The 16,631-nt window shown below is 42.9% G+C and overlaps 2 protein-coding genes across 2 annotated transcripts; both read right to left on the reverse strand.

The window, feature by feature from the left end:
- Nucleotides 1-291: 291 nt before the first annotated feature.
- LOC127308755 (uncharacterized) lies at nucleotides 292-5,145 on the reverse strand. The gene is made up of 5 exons (XM_051339660.2): nucleotides 4,905-5,145; nucleotides 4,655-4,754; nucleotides 2,153-2,261; nucleotides 1,629-1,699; nucleotides 292-1,171 (listed from the first exon to the last, which is right to left on the reverse strand). Exons 1-5 carry the CDS (start codon nucleotides 5,033-5,035, stop codon nucleotides 470-472), a joined length of 1,113 nt encoding a protein of 370 aa, XP_051195620.1. The 5' UTR covers nucleotides 5,036-5,145; the 3' UTR covers nucleotides 292-469.
- Nucleotides 5,146-6,110: 965 nt separating this feature from the next.
- Nucleotides 6,111-10,252, reverse strand: LOC127308753 (mediator of RNA polymerase II transcription subunit 15a). Its single transcript, XM_051339658.2, has 5 exons — nucleotides 10,008-10,252; nucleotides 9,070-9,181; nucleotides 8,131-8,221; nucleotides 7,871-7,941; nucleotides 6,111-7,314 (listed from the first exon to the last, which is right to left on the reverse strand). Exons 1-5 carry the CDS (start codon nucleotides 10,238-10,240, stop codon nucleotides 6,589-6,591), a joined length of 1,233 nt encoding a protein of 410 aa, XP_051195618.1. The 5' UTR covers nucleotides 10,241-10,252; the 3' UTR covers nucleotides 6,111-6,588.
- Between the last annotated feature and the right edge of the window lie 6,379 nt (nucleotides 10,253-16,631).

Consider the following 16,631-nt stretch of genomic DNA (forward strand, 5'->3'; position numbering starts at 1 on the left):
GACACACATGTATCTAAACACGTTGTACTGTATAGATGCCTGTGAATCTAGACAAGTCTGTGATATCTAATTTGTGACAGAGGGAGTACAAGATCGATATATTTGTGATTGTACACATCATGTATGGACCGTGTGCATGGCAATTCCTGGAGTCCTCTGCAACATATCGTCTTCTTCATCCGCACTTTACTATTTATTATCCAGCACCGAACCACCTTATTCGTGCCCACAATAGTCTCAACTGAATAAGATCATTTGTCGTAAGAGTAGATGTTCATTGACCCAACTTGATTAGTTAGTCTGCCATTCTTTAGTTTATAAATTCAATACTCTTACATCACTGTTGTCAACGATAGACTTGGTCGATATGTTCATTCATTTGTGTTTACTAAGATCCAACTATTTACAACAAAATATTAAGCAATGTGCTTATACATTGCTGTTGTACAAGTTCTCTCATGTCACCGAATCAGAAAGTGTCGCGCCACCTCCGCTTGATAATGTGTTTCCTCTGCCCTGAGAGGTGAGATAACATGCTACTGCTACTTCTTCTACCTGTCTGCTGTTGAGCATTCACTCTTACCTGCATCAGCCCAGTTCTTCCCTGTTGTAACGCACCACCCATCAAACCGTACCGCAAGGAACTGAAATTGCTTCCTTGAGCAGCCTCCGAATTAGATCCAGCCTGATCCTGTATGTTTGCACCATTTCGCTGTGTGGGGACACTGAAGTTTGTTGCTGAACGAGCACGTGCATGCCGGATACCGGCTGCACTAGAGGACTGTAATCCGGAGCTCATGCTTGACAAACTAGCTCGAGGATTAGTATGACTATCATGCTGCTGTAGGTTTTGGGAAGGCTGTTGTTGCCACGAAATGTCAGAATTAGGAGCTTGTCCTGTAGGTGGCTGGAACCGTCTTGCAGTCAAGATGTTGATGATATGTTTCTCGTATAGAGGAACCATGTCCCTCTGGGCAGGTTGGATACTACTCTTGCTAATTTGCAGCATTCGTAATATACCGCCCAACATTATTTTAAAGCTCTCCATTCTTTCATACAGCTCAGATGGCGCTGGACATGGTACGACGCTGTCAACATGCTGTAGCTTCACAGATAACTTATTGAACAATTCATTGAGCTCTGCAAAGTGTTGCTCCTTCAAACTCCTAATCTGTCAAAAACAAAGACCACTTACACATAAGTTCGGTGCAGAAGCTATATATGGAGATGAAAACAGAACACCATGTCTTGTCACTAAGTCGGAAGATATGGCACCGGCAAGATATTTCAAGTAGCCATTAGAAGCATAGAAATAAGAAAACAACAACATATGATGTCCATTAAATAAAATCACGTTCATAGACTGCTAACTACCTCGTGACTTCACAAGATCTAGATGTTAAGATACTGTATGGTTGTATGCTCCATAGCACATATTCATACAAATTTCCTATCCATATAATATAAATGTTATAAGAACATTGTTACAATGTAGTGCATCCACAATGGCAGACTATTGCATTGTTGTATTAAATTCCGGTTCTAGTTCCAGATAGAGTTTGTTGGAACACAGACCAAAGAAGAATATACGAGCAACATGAAGTGCAAAAGTAAATATCATTTCTTACCTTTTGATATATCTCCTCTTGCCAATCACCTGCACCTGCATGTCCTGTCTGAGCAGTAGAGTCCTCAGATACTGCATAAAAATCAAGGTTGTCAGAGAGGACAACGATGAACAAGCCAACAACTTGTAAGCTACAAGTACATCGTAGGATGGACTGGAAAACTGGTGCACTTGCCATCAACAACGTATAGAGACACAATTGAACTAGATGTCAGATTGCAACGATTATGAAGCGTAGCACCACTTCACAGAAAGAAGGTTCAGAAATCAAAGAACCAAATATGGTGAAGGAACACAGAAGCTCAATACGGTCAGCTTAGTCAATTTACCATGAAGATAACCACTCCGGGTTTAATAACTATGGACACACGTCAGATAAGCTAGATGCAAATTCTTATACATGATGCCGGAGAGGATGGAGGTTGATTTAATGCAGTAAAGCGCATAATCTCAGCACTTGATGCAGTAAAAAACAGTCATACAAGCAACAATGATAAAATGTGCAACACTCAGTGTATATTGTACCTTGACCAGGGTTGTTTTGATTTGGAATCACTTGAGCATTTCCAGGAGCCTGTTGTGTCTCCGCCTCCACAGAGAGCATTTTCAGACAAATCTTTCTCAAATAATCAGCCTGAGCAATACAAAAGAAAATGATATAAAATTTTACCAAATTACTAATATAGTAAACAGTGACTTGCAGCCAATAATTCTGGTGTGATTAGCAGTTTGGCACGGTCGAGAAGGTGCTTGAGATTTTAACATTTGAATCATAATCATAAAGCAATTATTAACTTATTGAACAGAGACATTACATACAAACATGAATTGGAAGACTAACTAACTGAAGCAACTCAAGGTTACAAGATTCAACACGTGATAGGGAATAACGAAGATCATGATCACCGTTTTGGTCTATCAGTTATGTAAATAACAAATAAAATTGAAAACATAGTTAGCTTATTAACTTACAATTTGTATGTATACTAAGTGTGAAAATGCTAACATAGATGGATGCAGGGCCGGTTCTGGCCCTAGGCGACCATGGGCAACACCCATGGGCCACCGCCTGGGAGGGGCCCGTCAGCGCATCTCTCCTCTGTACCTTCCCGCTGGAAAAAAGAATTTGGAAAAGGGCCAAAGGCCCAGCGCGACGTATTCATGGAAAGAAACGAGGCTATGGAGAGAAACAAACACAGTTAAGCAACGAGGGCAACATATTGATGCTCTTATTAGAAAATTTTGGTGGGGCAGTAAAGAGGGAGAACGTAAGACCGCATGGGTCTCGTGGGAGGAGATGACGAAACCTAAATACATGGGAGGACTAGGTTTTCGGGGTACTGAACTTTTTAACCTCGCCCTTCTAGCCCGCCAAGCTTGGCGGATTCTCCAAGATTCTACAACATTGAGCGCTCGGATTATCAAAGCAGTTTATCATCCAAATGTTGATTTTCTGGACGCTGAATTGGGTAATCACCCTTCACAGATATGGCGTGCATTGATAGAAGGGAGGGAGGTTCTTACACAGGGTCTCATTCGCCGCATTGGTGATGGAACATCTACTCGTATTTGGACTCAAAACTGGCTACCACGTGATCAATCAGTGAGACCAATTGCTTGCCTAGCGGCTGATCCTCCAATGCTGGTAAGTGAGCTGATCGACTCTACATCTGCGTCCTGGGATATGGAGAAGTTAAACAAATTCTTTGTACGGGTGGATATAGAGACAATTAAGAGTATTCCGTTATGTACTCGGACTGTTGGAGACTTTTGGGATTGGAATTTTGAGAAGCGAGGCTTCTTCACAGTAAGATCTGCATATCGCATGCTTGTGGATACTAAAGTGAGAAGGGAAGCTTGGCTAGATGGACGTTCAACCAGCTCGGACAGCTCTCGAGATACAAAGTGTTGGACGAAAATGTGGAAGGTAGATGTCCCCTAAAAAATAAAATTCTTTCTATGGCAGTTAGCCAAGCAATCTTTACCTACAGCAGATTTGTTGCATCATCGTAATATGTCAACTACACATGCCTGTACTTTGTGTGCAGTCGCTGACTCATGGCGCCATTCGCTGATGGAATGTGCGATGGCTAGAAGTGTGTGGGCTCTAGGAGATGAGGAGGTGGCCGAGCATATGTTTGCAACTATGGAACCTTCTGCAAAAAGCTGGATATTCACCATGATGGAGTCCCTACAGCGGCATGATTTTGTTAAAGTTCTAGTCATCCTTTGGGCGATCTGGACGGCGAGGCGAAAAGCCATTCATGAGGGGATTTTTCAGAGCCCATTATCCACAAAAAAAAAGTTAAGCAACGAGAAAGCGCTGAGAACGGCCGAATGTGACGGAAAGAAACAAGGCCAGCGATCGACTCGGTCCAAGACTCGAGCGCCTCCGCCTCGCACCCTCACCCAGTCGCTTGGACTCCTAGGCTCCCAGATCGCCCGTGTTCCTGACTTATTTGGTTACGGATCAGAAATTTTGTGGTCCCGACTTACTACCATCCTGTGTAAATATTGTAAGAGATGTACTCCCTCCATTTCATGAAAATTATCTTAAGTTTGTCAAAATTTGGATGTATCTAGATGTATTTAGTGTCTCGGTACATTAGAATCTAGGCAAATTCAGACAACTTTCGTGGGACAGAAAGAGTATTTAATTTCTTCATAATATTAGGTATCACAATGCTGAAAAGAAACATAAATCGGGTGCTACAAAAAAGGATGAAAAGAAATGAGCGAATCAACTTATTGCATCACAAAGAAGTGCTTTAAATACATGTTTTTCAGCAACAAGTAGTGTTGATGTCCATTTTTTCAAAGGCAGATTATGATCCCGAACAAGATGATGATACAAGTTGATGATTTGCAGCCTTCGCTGGATGTCTGGATGTGCTCCAAATGGCCTCCATGGCCTTGGTCCCAAGCATGGGAAAACAATCAAGATTTATTCCCAACAGCATGTATAAAAAAATGTTCGACCCACCATGAGCTTCTGGTCCGAGAAATAGAGCAGAGAGGTCAAATCACCTGGTTGGTCGCTACGCCATAGAAATTCTCTTCCAATCGCACAGCGATTCTTTGAAGTTCGTCCAATCCCTCTGGCAGATGCATCCTCAGAGTCTCCACTCTAAATGTATAACGCAACTTGTGAATCGGTGGCAAAATTGACCGGAAAATTCATTACATGCGGGGAAACCACAAAATGGCGGAGGAAGGATGGAATCAGTATGATTAGAGGGAGGGGAGAGCAAAGAAAATCAAATCGATTAGTCCCTACATCTTATTGACGACCCTGCTGCGATCCTCGGGCTGCAGCAGCCAGTCGCCTCCGGAGCGGGCGTTCGGATCAACTCCGCCGCCGACGGCAGCGGGGTCAGGCCCCTGCGTGAGCCGCCAGTTGGCGTCCATGCGGATTGGCGATGGTTAGTCTCGCGGCCGCGGGGACGGAGGTAGACGAGGAGAGACGCTCTCAGAAGAGAGGAGTGGCAGAAAAACTCTCTGGTTTGTTGGGCGAGCCAATGCTGCCAAACCATTGGCAACTCTTGCACGTCTATATCTTTTGGCTCTTAGGCCATGTGCAATGCTTGAAAAGACTTAATATCCACGTAATTTGATATAGCAACAAAATATGATGTACAATGGATAATTTTTTAGTCTTATCATTAGTAACCAGATATCCTAAATTTGTGATGAAGAAATTGTACTAAGAGATAATCTCTTAATTAAGAGAAAACAAATCCTTTTTTTTTACATTCTCTCTCATCTAACTCAACATTTATCTCCTGGCAGTGCTAAGATATCACCGTTATACATGTCTTACTGGTATAAAGTAAAACTCAACTAAAATGCATTTAAATGCAGTCTATCTTCAGGATGCAATCTATCGTCTCACCGTGTAGTCAAAACCGTCCGATTCTCACCGTCTATCCACATCGACTCTCCATATTACCTGATTTTTTTGAAGAAAATAATATCACCTAAATCGTGAGTGGTGGCCACAAGGGCGGACCTAGCATCCCACTTGCCTGGGCAGCGGGCGGCTGGCCGGAATTGCCCGGGCGGCGGGCAGCCGCTTGGGCTTCCGGCCTAACAGGCTTGTTTTTGTTCCTATTTCTTATGTATTTGATACAAAATTAGCACACTAAACTTATTTTGTCTAGGTTTCAAACTTTTCCTAGGTCCGCTTATGGTGGCCACATCCGGTCCTTAGCTCTCTTGATATAAAAATAGGTCTTCATCAAAGAGCACGTGAAGCGAAAATGTATTAGAATATAGACTTTGTTTTTGGGATCATCACAATGATACAAATCACAAGTGGGTGGGCTGATCGTCGACTCTCAAGCTTTGCCATTCACATTTAGCATCTACCATCTTCTTAGTTGATTCTATGCATATAATTGTAATTTTCGGCTTGAGATTAACTAAAAGGCAAACACATGAATTGTACTACTCTATACAAAATATTTTGTTTACACAATTCACATTCCATCATTAATATTAAATTATGCCCAAATGGATTATTTGTTCATTTCATGCCACTTACAACTATTGTATGTATAGCATTTTACTTCCTATAAATACCCATTGCAACGGGCAGGGTAATCCTCTAGATATAGGAAAATACAGAGCTCACAAAAGGTACATAGTAAACATGAATTTAAACTTTCCCACCAAGCACCCAAAGAAACAAATCCACTGTTCTTACATTGTACAGGTTCTCTCACAACATCTTGAATGCAGAAGTTCGAAATGAAGTCCCCCACACTTCTGCTTCAGATGGCTGAGATAGCTCTCACTTTCACCATCCATATCAGTTGCATGGGGAGTCCGAATTAGGGCATCTTGAACTTCTTTTTAAAAGCTAATCTTATGCACTTCTCAATGGATCCAGCCCCTTCTCAACATTAAATCCAAGCAATACGCAATTGCCAAAACAATCCGACCATGTTCCTAAAACCAAATCAAAGGGTGTCGCACCACTTCCGCTTGGTCATGTGTTCCCTCTGCCCTGAGAGGTGAGATAACATGCTACTACTTCCTATCTGCAGTTGAACATTCATCGTACCCTGCATCAGCCCAGTGCTTCCCTGTTGTAATGCGCCACCCATTGAACCAGACTGCCAGGAACTGAAATTGCTTCCTTGAGCAGCCTCCACAGCATAGCCTGCCTGCCGCTCTACGTTTGAACCATTTTGCTGTGCAGGGACACAGAAGTTTGTTGTTGGATGCACAGGTACATGCCGGAGAACAGCTGCACTAGAGGATTGTAATCTGGTGCTCATGCTTGACAAACTTGCTTGAGGATTGGTATGACTATCATGCTGCGACAGACTTTGGGAAGGATGTTGTTGATGTGAAATGTTGAAATTAGAAGCTTGTCCTGCAGGTGGCTGGAACCGTTGCGGTGCTTGTGGTTGCACTGGCTTCCTTCTTCGTGAAGTCAAGATACGGATGATCTGTTCCTCGTATTGCGGAACTTTGTGCCTAATAGAAGGCTGGATAGCACTCTTACTAATTTGCAGAACTTGTAATATACGGTCCAACATTATTTTAAATCTCTTCAATAATTCATACTGCTCAGATGGCTCTTGAGGTGGTATGAGGCTGTCAATCTGCTGTAGCTTCACAGAGACCTTATTGAACAATTCATTGAGTTCTACAAAGTATTGGCCCTTCAACCTCTTAATCTGTTGACACCAAAGACCACATACACATAAATTTGGTACATAATCTTAGAGATGAGAACAGAACAATTAATAGACCACGGTTTGTCATCAAGTCAGAAAATATGGCAGTAGCATTTCAAATACATATTCGAAGCATAAAAATTTAAAACAAAGTAAACACCTACGATGGCCAGTAAATAAAACCGCTTTAATGAGGACTGCTAACTGTACTGTGGCTTTACTACATCTAGATACTAACATACTATATGTTCCATAGCCTGCATTCATACATAACTCCCGATACATTTGATATATACCTTATAAGAGGACTGTGAGAATGTGGTACATTTACACAGAAGAAGGAGTTTGTTCGGACACAAACCAAAACAAGAAGAGATGGGCGATATGAAGTGCAAAAGTAAAAGGACCCAACATCCAACATGGTGTGTTGTTTCATCTTCGAACAATCTAGATCAGGGCAATTTAAACCTCTTTCTTCTAGTGCCACTGTCCATGAATTTTAGAAAGTTCCAACAAAGGGAGTGTCAAAAATGATGATATAAACATTATGTATTACCATTTGATATATCTCCTCCTGCCAATTACCTCCACCTGCATGGCCTGTTTGAGCAGTAGAGTCCGCATATGCTGCATAAAACCAAGGTTCATACTTTACCATGATACAATTAATAAGCCAACAAATAACATGATGCCAGAGAGGGTGGACGTTGATTCAATACAATAAAACACATAATCTCAGCACTTGATGAAGCAAAAGAAATGCCATACAAGCGAAGAAGATAAAATGTGCAACACTCAGTTTACTGGATACAGTACCTTGAACCGGGTTGTTTTGGTTTGAAATCACTTGCGCATTTACAGGAGCCATAGAGAGCAATTCCCGAGAAATCTTCCGAAGATAGTCAGACTAAGTAATACAAAAGAAAAAAAAAAGTTTATACCAAATTACTGATAGAGTAATAGTGGTTTGCAACCAACAGTTCTGGTCTGATTAGCAGTTTAGCACAGTTGAGAAAGTGCTTGATCTTTTAACATTTGAATCATAATCATACAAAAAGGTCATTTAAGCAGCAAAACACATGTCTCAAATAAGTAATATGAACAGAAGATCCAAATCAAGATAGTAACAGAATCACAATAGTCATCAAGCAATATGATAAAACTGCTCCAATACAAAAAGGAGGTGATTTCCCACAAATAAACAAGTCGACCAGAAATTCCAATTGGAAATAGTGATATGGTACACTGCAGCCAAGTAAATCCATTTGAATTTTATTCACCGAACTGGATTAGATGCAATTAAGATGAAGCTCGTTCAAACAGAGGGAAGGAGGGAGTAAGGTCTTAGTTGATTTTTGGTCTGAGATAAATGATTGAATACCATTTCGCATCCCATGGGCTTGGGTATTGCTGTCTTTTTAACAGAAGATAGTTCGACTTCATATATAACAATTTCAGATGCATGGACACATGGCATACAAACATGAATTGGAAGAGTAACTGACTGAAGCAACTTGAAGTGCAACAATACAAGATAGACCAAGCATGAGAAACAATGGGATATTGTCCCAAGAGCATGTAAAGAAAGTGTTGGTAGCTGGAGAGCCAAAACAGTCATCCAAAGTCCCACAATATGAAGGAACCTGCTAAAGGTACTTAAAATGACTAAAAATCTGCTACAGCATTTGGAGACAGTTCTGCTCTATTAATACCCCACATCAAGCCTGCTCTGAGAAAGAGGGTAAGTTAAATTACATGGTTGGTCGCTGCGGTATAGATATTCTCTTCGAATTGCACAGCAATTTCTTGAAATTCGTTCAGCCTCTCTGGCACTGACACTGGCAGACACTTCTGCAGAGTTTCCATCCTACACATATAACACAAAATGTGGATAAATTAGGGATGAATTGCTTTCAACAAGTGTGCAACAAAATCTGTGGCATCTGAGTAAGCTGGAACGGGTAGGAAGAGCAGCCAACTAAGGTAGATCTCCAATTCTCACTCACATACTCCCTCCATTCCTATAAGCAAGGCACAGTTTTCGTTATGCTAAGACAAAGAAAGTGCTACGAGGGTTAATCTAGTCCCGACTTGCGATAATGTGAGGCATATCCCTTGGGTAACAGGGTAATTGTACGATAGATCAGAACAAACTGCATCCTGGCACGGTGCTAGTAGCATGGTTTCCCCTAGGAGATCAAACGGTGTGATATTATGCGTTATACTGAATTTGCAGCTTGTGTTCAAATTATTCATCAGATATAATTTGTCACACCGGCCATGGAATACGGAGCATGACTGAAGAAGGCCTAAGCGTGCAGGGACGGCGTGAAGCTCGTGGGCCAGTCAAGTAGTACTTAGCTGTCTATTTAGAGCTGCCATTGAGCTGTCAAGTGGTGAAGTGGATCGTCCAATTGAACAGTAAAACTGACCGTTGCTTCTTCTTCCTCCTCTCCAAGTCTCATCTACCTACCACAGATCCCCAATTCCTCGTTGCATCTTGTTACTACATCTGATCTATGGAAGATAGGACCATAGCATAATTCTAGTTAAGGTTGGATATGAATCAGGTGCGTTACAAGATGATCCCAGCGGGAAATTAATTTTGTCCTATGGATGGATCAGAGCAGTATCAGATGTACCGGTGACGAACTTGACCCGAAAACAAAGCAAAATCAGTTAAGAGACCATACATCTTGTGGACGGCCCTGCTGCGCTCCTCAGGCTGGAGCTGGGCGCGCCAATCGCCTCCGGCAGCGGGGTCGGACCCTTGCATGGGCCGCCACTCGGCGTACATGCTGCGGATTGCCGGATTGGCGATGGTTAGGTCTCGGGGGATGTGGAGGTGGAGCATATATGAACGACACGACGGCGAGGACAAGGAGACGCCCAGAGGCGTGCCTAGGGCGCGTTTGGTAGCCCGCATGAGTTTGATGAACCACTGCGTACTGGGAAGAATCCCTGCGCGTCACACACCGTTCATGGACAAAAAAACCACGTTGTTTGGTGGCATGTGTTCGTTTGGTAGATCGATTTTCGGCCTACTGGCAACCCAGAACGGTGCCTCTGTTGTTTGGTTGCAACCCATAATCTGCTTCTGCTTACCTTTTCCCTTCAGTGGTGAGGGTACCAGCGATCAACAGCACAAGCAAGAACACAATCACAGTTCAGGCAAACTTAGCACTGATCATAGTTTAAACATGTCATAGTTCACGACACAGGACGATCATAGTTCACGACATAGCAGAGGCGATCATAGTTCAACACACGACATCAACAACTAGACACACAGACATGGTAGCAGTGACACAGAACCAGGTAAGCTTTAGACATGACTTTCGAAGATGACGTACCTGGTGGTATCGCCATGGTAACGACAACTGGTCATCACCTCAGTGTAGGTGTGGTCGAAGATGACCACATTGTACTCGAAGGAGGACACCTTCTTGAAGATGAGGAACTGGCCTAACTGCAGCAGATGAGCGACGGGGAAGCCCGCCCACCCCTGGTCGATTTATGCGTCATCACCTTCTCTCGCCGTAGTCATCCTCCAGTTGCAGCCAGTGTTGGTGGTGAGGATGATGTTCGAAGGGATTTGTCCGAACCACCTGACGAAATCTTAATGGATTCGGAGCCGGCTGAAGGTGGGCCTGAAGACAATGCGCAGGAACTGGTCCGGCCTTACGTCCGGCTAGAAGTGGCCGACGTTAGCTGCCCTTCGCTTCTTCGACGGTCCCTCCTCAGGGGTCTCAGGTGACCCAAGCTCGAGTTTCTCAGTCTGCCACAAGAACATATGCCATTAGAAGTGTGCGTGCTCACAAGTATATAGATAAAAACGAACATTGAAAACATGTGATGCCTCATACATTGGATCACACAACAGCTCAAGGGATTGCCCTCAAACTAAGTCTAGTGTGCAATAATCACACAAACACGACCAAGTTTGAGGGCAGCACCTTGCCTTCCAGTGTGCCATTGTTCAATCATTGGCCAATGCACTATATAAATAAAATGAGGTCTCATATATTGGATCACACGGCAGGCAAAGGGACTGTCCGCAAACTAAGTCTAGTGTGCAAGAAATATATCACACATGACTAAGTTTAAGGGCAGCACCCTGCCTTTCGTTGTGCCATAGTTAAATCATTGGCCATTGCAGAACCGAAGAAGTACAAACATGGAAAGCAAGGTAGCAAGATTGGGAACCGAAAGTGGGAGACATGGTTTATTTAAAGGTTAGCCCAATGAAAGGACTTAAGAGGTTCGGAGTGAAAGGAAAGTTAAGTCCTCGATATATAGGACCATTTAAGATACTCAGTCAGAATCGAGGAACAACTTTTGAGTTGGAGTTACCAGCACAACTAAATCAAGTTCACAATGTGTTTCATGTTTCACAACTCAGAAAGTGTTTGAAGGCACCGGATGATCCTATCACATATGAGGAAATAGAATTGCAATCTGATTTAACTTATGTGGAAAGACCTGAAAAGATCTTAGAAGTACAATGGAAGAAGTTAAGAAACAGAGCAATCAAATATTGCAAAGTTCAATGGCAACATCATCCTGAGCGAGAAGCAACTTGGGAGACGGAAGAAGAATTAAGGAAGTCCTACCCCGAGATGTTCAGGTACCAATCTTAACTTTGGGACGAAGTTTCTGTTAAGGGGGAGAGGCTGTAATAACCCAGAACATAGGAACAACGAAGGGTAGATTTAGAAAAGGGTTGTGCATTTCATCGCAAAACGGGGGAAATTTTCGCGCCTTGTTGCAACTAAACCTAAGAGGGATCGAGGTTCTCTCTCATTTTGCAATTAGGGTTAGGCAATGTGAGTTAGGGAAATTTCGACATGATCTCTTTTGTATCTTGTTACTTTGGGGAATGATTGCATTTGATAAGTGTTAAACATTTAAATATAAACATCACACAATATAAACAATGAATTTAAAATTCAAACACAAGATATAAATTCAAATCATTTTGAAGTTCAAAGTGAATATCAAATACAATATTTAATCAAGAATATACACCTTACATAATACAAAAGTTCATAAACCAAAAACTTGAGCTTTATTGATATACAACACAATTACAAAGTCTTTACAATATTCTTGATACAAGAATTGAGACATAATGATCAGAATTAAAAGAAAAGGAAAATTACAAGTTATTCTAAACTAAACCTAAACTAAGTGGCTTTAGGATGATCTTCTGGCCATAATTCAAAACCTGCACAACAAAGAACAGATACTAGACAGAATACAAGTGTTATCAAAGTTCAGTTTAGATAATTAGCAGAAATAACACAAGATTCAGTTTGGACAGTGCACACTGTCACAGCACACTTGTGCTTGTCCAAATTTCTCGGGACAAAGACAAGATAGGCATAGGCAGACCAACACTGAGCAAGCCACAGGGGCTCAAGTTTCACCATATGAAGGTTGTTGCTAGCCAAGCAACAGCAAGGCAATGCAAGGGGTGAGTCATAAAGTAACTAGGCTTGTGTGTCATTACCAGGGAAGAAGTAGAGACCATATAAATAGCACACAAACCCTAGAACCATGACAGTCGACCACATATGCAAATCACCAGGTAAGGGTGAAGTAAGAACAAGCACCAGTTCATCTAGTTCATACTCAAGAACAGAAACCAACACAACCACTTAGCCCCCAGGAATCATGGTGACCTGAGAAGCTCAACCAGAAACTGGAGGTGAAGGGCTGTGCACAAAAACCCCAAGTCTGCATCAACCAAATATTTCACACTAGGAGCTGGAACAAGGTATACCAAGTTCCTGGACAGATCCAGTGGATCTGATCCATCATATGATCATGCTATAATCATGGGAGTGAGCAGATGCTCAAAAGGGGTAGATCATCACTTGGTTTTCACCAAGGATTACTGCCAGTCAAAAAGCTACTAAAAATAGAAAGCATCTAGGTACAGATCTTGTACACAGAAACTAGCACACATACACAGATGCATACACTAGCCAGATCAGATGCACAGATAGCACCAGTAGATGAATTGCAAGGATTGGCAGCTAATAAGACTACACAGTAAATCCTAAGCTATGAACCATCAGTAAACCCTAGATTTTCATCAGGCAAGCATATTGGCCTTCATATCTAGTATGATCCCCACATATGCAAGCAAAGGTTGAGTAGCCACAAGATCCAATTAAATAGGTGAGCAACCAATCAGTAGCAAGGCTACTGACAAGGTATCAACTTGTCAATGCCTATGGATTGTAGGCTAGGGTTTAGTTAGAAGTAGAGGGCAAGTAGATCTCGAAGGTTTCAGCCGAAAAGTACTCGACGATTATGAAAATTAGGGTTTGTAGATAATGATTCGATGATCTCCTCGTCCCTCGACTCCCCCTTTATATAGGAGGTGGAGCCGAGGGATTCGTGTAGTACAAATTACAGAGTCCGGGACGGTTTCTAACTCATCCCGCTAGATTACAAAATAACACTTCCTATTACAACTCTATCTTTCCTTAAATACATCTTGGGCTCTCGAATCCTCTTATTCTTCGGGTAGTGGGCCTTCAGTAAACCCCGGGTACTATCTTCGGCAAGCCCATTTGGGATGCCTATGTCAGTAGCCCCCGAGATTTTGCTTGAATCGTAGAGTCAGGGAAAATCTCCACTGTTTATTTTTATTCAAAAGCTTTAACCTTTTTATACTTCTTCATATAAAATTCTATATTGTACAGGGATAATGGTAGTTGGGGCTAGTTCATCTGACGGATCGTGTACTAGTTAACCGCTCCGGTGGCAATCCGCAAAAACCTACTTCAAGATCACGTCCCCTGGACATGATCTCGGATACTTGGTGTAAACGTCGACAGTGCCGCTTAAGGTCTTACCATTCGTCGAGTCCCGAGTCAAATTTATCGGGTACCTAACGCGTCCGTTAGGATTTTTCTTCGTATCTCGTTGATACGGATAAAAGCAAAGAGAGCGCAGTCTTTGGCGATGCCACGCCCAGCAGTAACGGATCTGGGGTCTTACCTTCGCAAATTTGCGGCATTCGTAAATTGATCGCAACTTTGGCGTTCTGAGAATATATTGTCGAGTGCTTTTCCGGCTGTTGGAATGGCACATTTTATCGAAGTCAATTTTGACTTATATTGTTCTTCCCGATGGGAGTATATGTAGAGTTAATTATAACTCGAAATATACTCTCTTGCTTTTCTATCTTTTATTTTTGAACTTCATCGGGTACGCGAACAGCGTTCCCGATGGGAGTAGCCCCCGAGGCTACAGCCAAGAACTTGTGCTTGGTTGTAGGCTCAACATTTTAGTCCACCTTGTCACTATATTGTTATTATGTCCCAATATGATCTTCTCTTTATCTCTCGGGTGCGCGAACAGCGCTCCCGATGGGAGTAGCCCCCGAGGCTACAGCCAAGGACTTGTGCTTGGTTGTAGGCTCAACATTTTCTATATTGCCATACTCGAAATTTTACTTTTTGTCGAAGTAGCCCCCGAGCATTTGGGCAAAAACTTGTATTTGGTCAAAGGCTCCCGAAGTATTCAAATAACTCCTCTTGTCGCCAATCTTTTCGAATTCTTGTCGGCATGCTTCAAATTTACTTCATCTCTGTTTAACAATCGTGATTTTTCTGCCTGTGGGTCCATTGCTTCTTCCACGTTGACACGTCGTGCAAGTGGGGGACACACGTCCTCCGCTTTTCCCGGCGCACGTACGGTAACGCTTATCTCGGTAAAAATACCTTTTTACCCTTTTATCTAGAAGATTTGCTGTCACCACACGATTTCTTCATCCAACGGTTCATCGCTTCACCCGATTCTTATATAAACCTTTCTTCAACCTCCGTGCACTCCTCGCTTGCGCCGCACATCTGTTTCTCTTCGCAAAGCTTCCCTCGCGCCCAACTCTCTCTCGTTCTTCCACACTCACGATCACCGCTTTGCCCATTGCCGTTGATGCCACCGCGCACACGACTTACTCGCCACAGCACGCCAGAATCCAAGATGGCCGCCAAAGATCTTGAGTGGGAGAGATCCAAGATCTCCAACCAGGATGTCAATACGCTGAAGAGGCTTGGCCTCATGAAGAAAGAAGACGCCATCCGCTTTCCTAGCGAGGAGAGCTACCCCAACCCTCCAATGGAGTATCGGGTTAGTTTCGTTGATCACCTTATCCGCGGCCTGTCGGCCCCAATTCATGATTTCCTCCGCGGCCTTCTTTTCGTTTATGGGATTCAACTGCACCAGCTTGACCCCCAATTCCATCCTTCACATTTCCATTTTTATCACACTTTGCGAATGCTTCCTCGGAATTCCTCCTAATTGGATTCTGTGGAAACGCATTTTCTGCCTCCGCCGTAATGGCTCTCACAACGCCACCTATAACATAGGCGGCGTTGTTATCTGTGTCCGAACTGATGTCGATTATTTCGACGTCAAGTTTCGATTCTGTCCAAGGATGGCGCAAAAGATGGCTCTACATTCACGAAGAAAGTGCCAACTACGTGGAGCACAACATAATTCCTTTCGACGGAAGTGCCAAGATCCAGCGCCGCCGTTCTGGGACGCTGAAGCTTCCGAAGAAGAGAAAAAGGCGACGTAAGCTCTTATGTCTCGTATTCATCAGCTCCAAAATACTCGAGGCAAAGAACTATCTCGGTGTTCAAATCATCTGCCTACTTCCTTAGGATTAGAGTGCAGCCTCTTCGAGGCTCGCAAAATCCCCTTTGGACGTATTCTCGTGAAAACGACGCCAATGTAATCTCCAACGATCTTTCTGTAAAGGACTTGGAGAAATTGGTTCGAAGAGTTTCTCGACTAGCCAAGAAGGATCCTATTCCCTCCTCTTGTCGAGTAGAACCATACAGTGCTTCCAATCCTCTTCCCGAGGTATTTTGTCTTCTCGAGTTTTTGTCTTGTTCTAAACTTTTCCTTGCATCTCATTGTATTGGTATCTCGCTAATTTTCTTTTGTCGCTATTTTCTTGCAGAACCATCCTACTATGGCTTCCCTTCCTCCTCTTCCTGAGGATGGAGAAGTCGAAGAAAGGACCATTGTCACGGATGATAATCGGAAGCTCCATCTTTTGTGAACGAACCCGTGGATTCTCGAAAATCTGCGGGTCATTCTGAAGATACTTTATCGGCACAATCTCCTCCCCCCGCTGTCTCTCTAAGAGGCAAAAGGAAAAGGAACGATGTCGAAGATTCCGGCACTTCCAAAGCCGAAGAAATTGATCCTTCACGTCAGAAGGCAGCTTATGATCCTTATCTTGGATCCTTCGTCAGCTCGTAAGTCCTTTTTACTTTTCTTCTTATTTC

The sequence above is a fragment of the Lolium perenne genome, chromosome 6 (assembly GCF_019359855.2).
Source record: "Lolium perenne isolate Kyuss_39 chromosome 6, Kyuss_2.0, whole genome shotgun sequence".
Taxonomy (NCBI): Eukaryota; Viridiplantae; Streptophyta; class Magnoliopsida; order Poales; family Poaceae; genus Lolium; species Lolium perenne.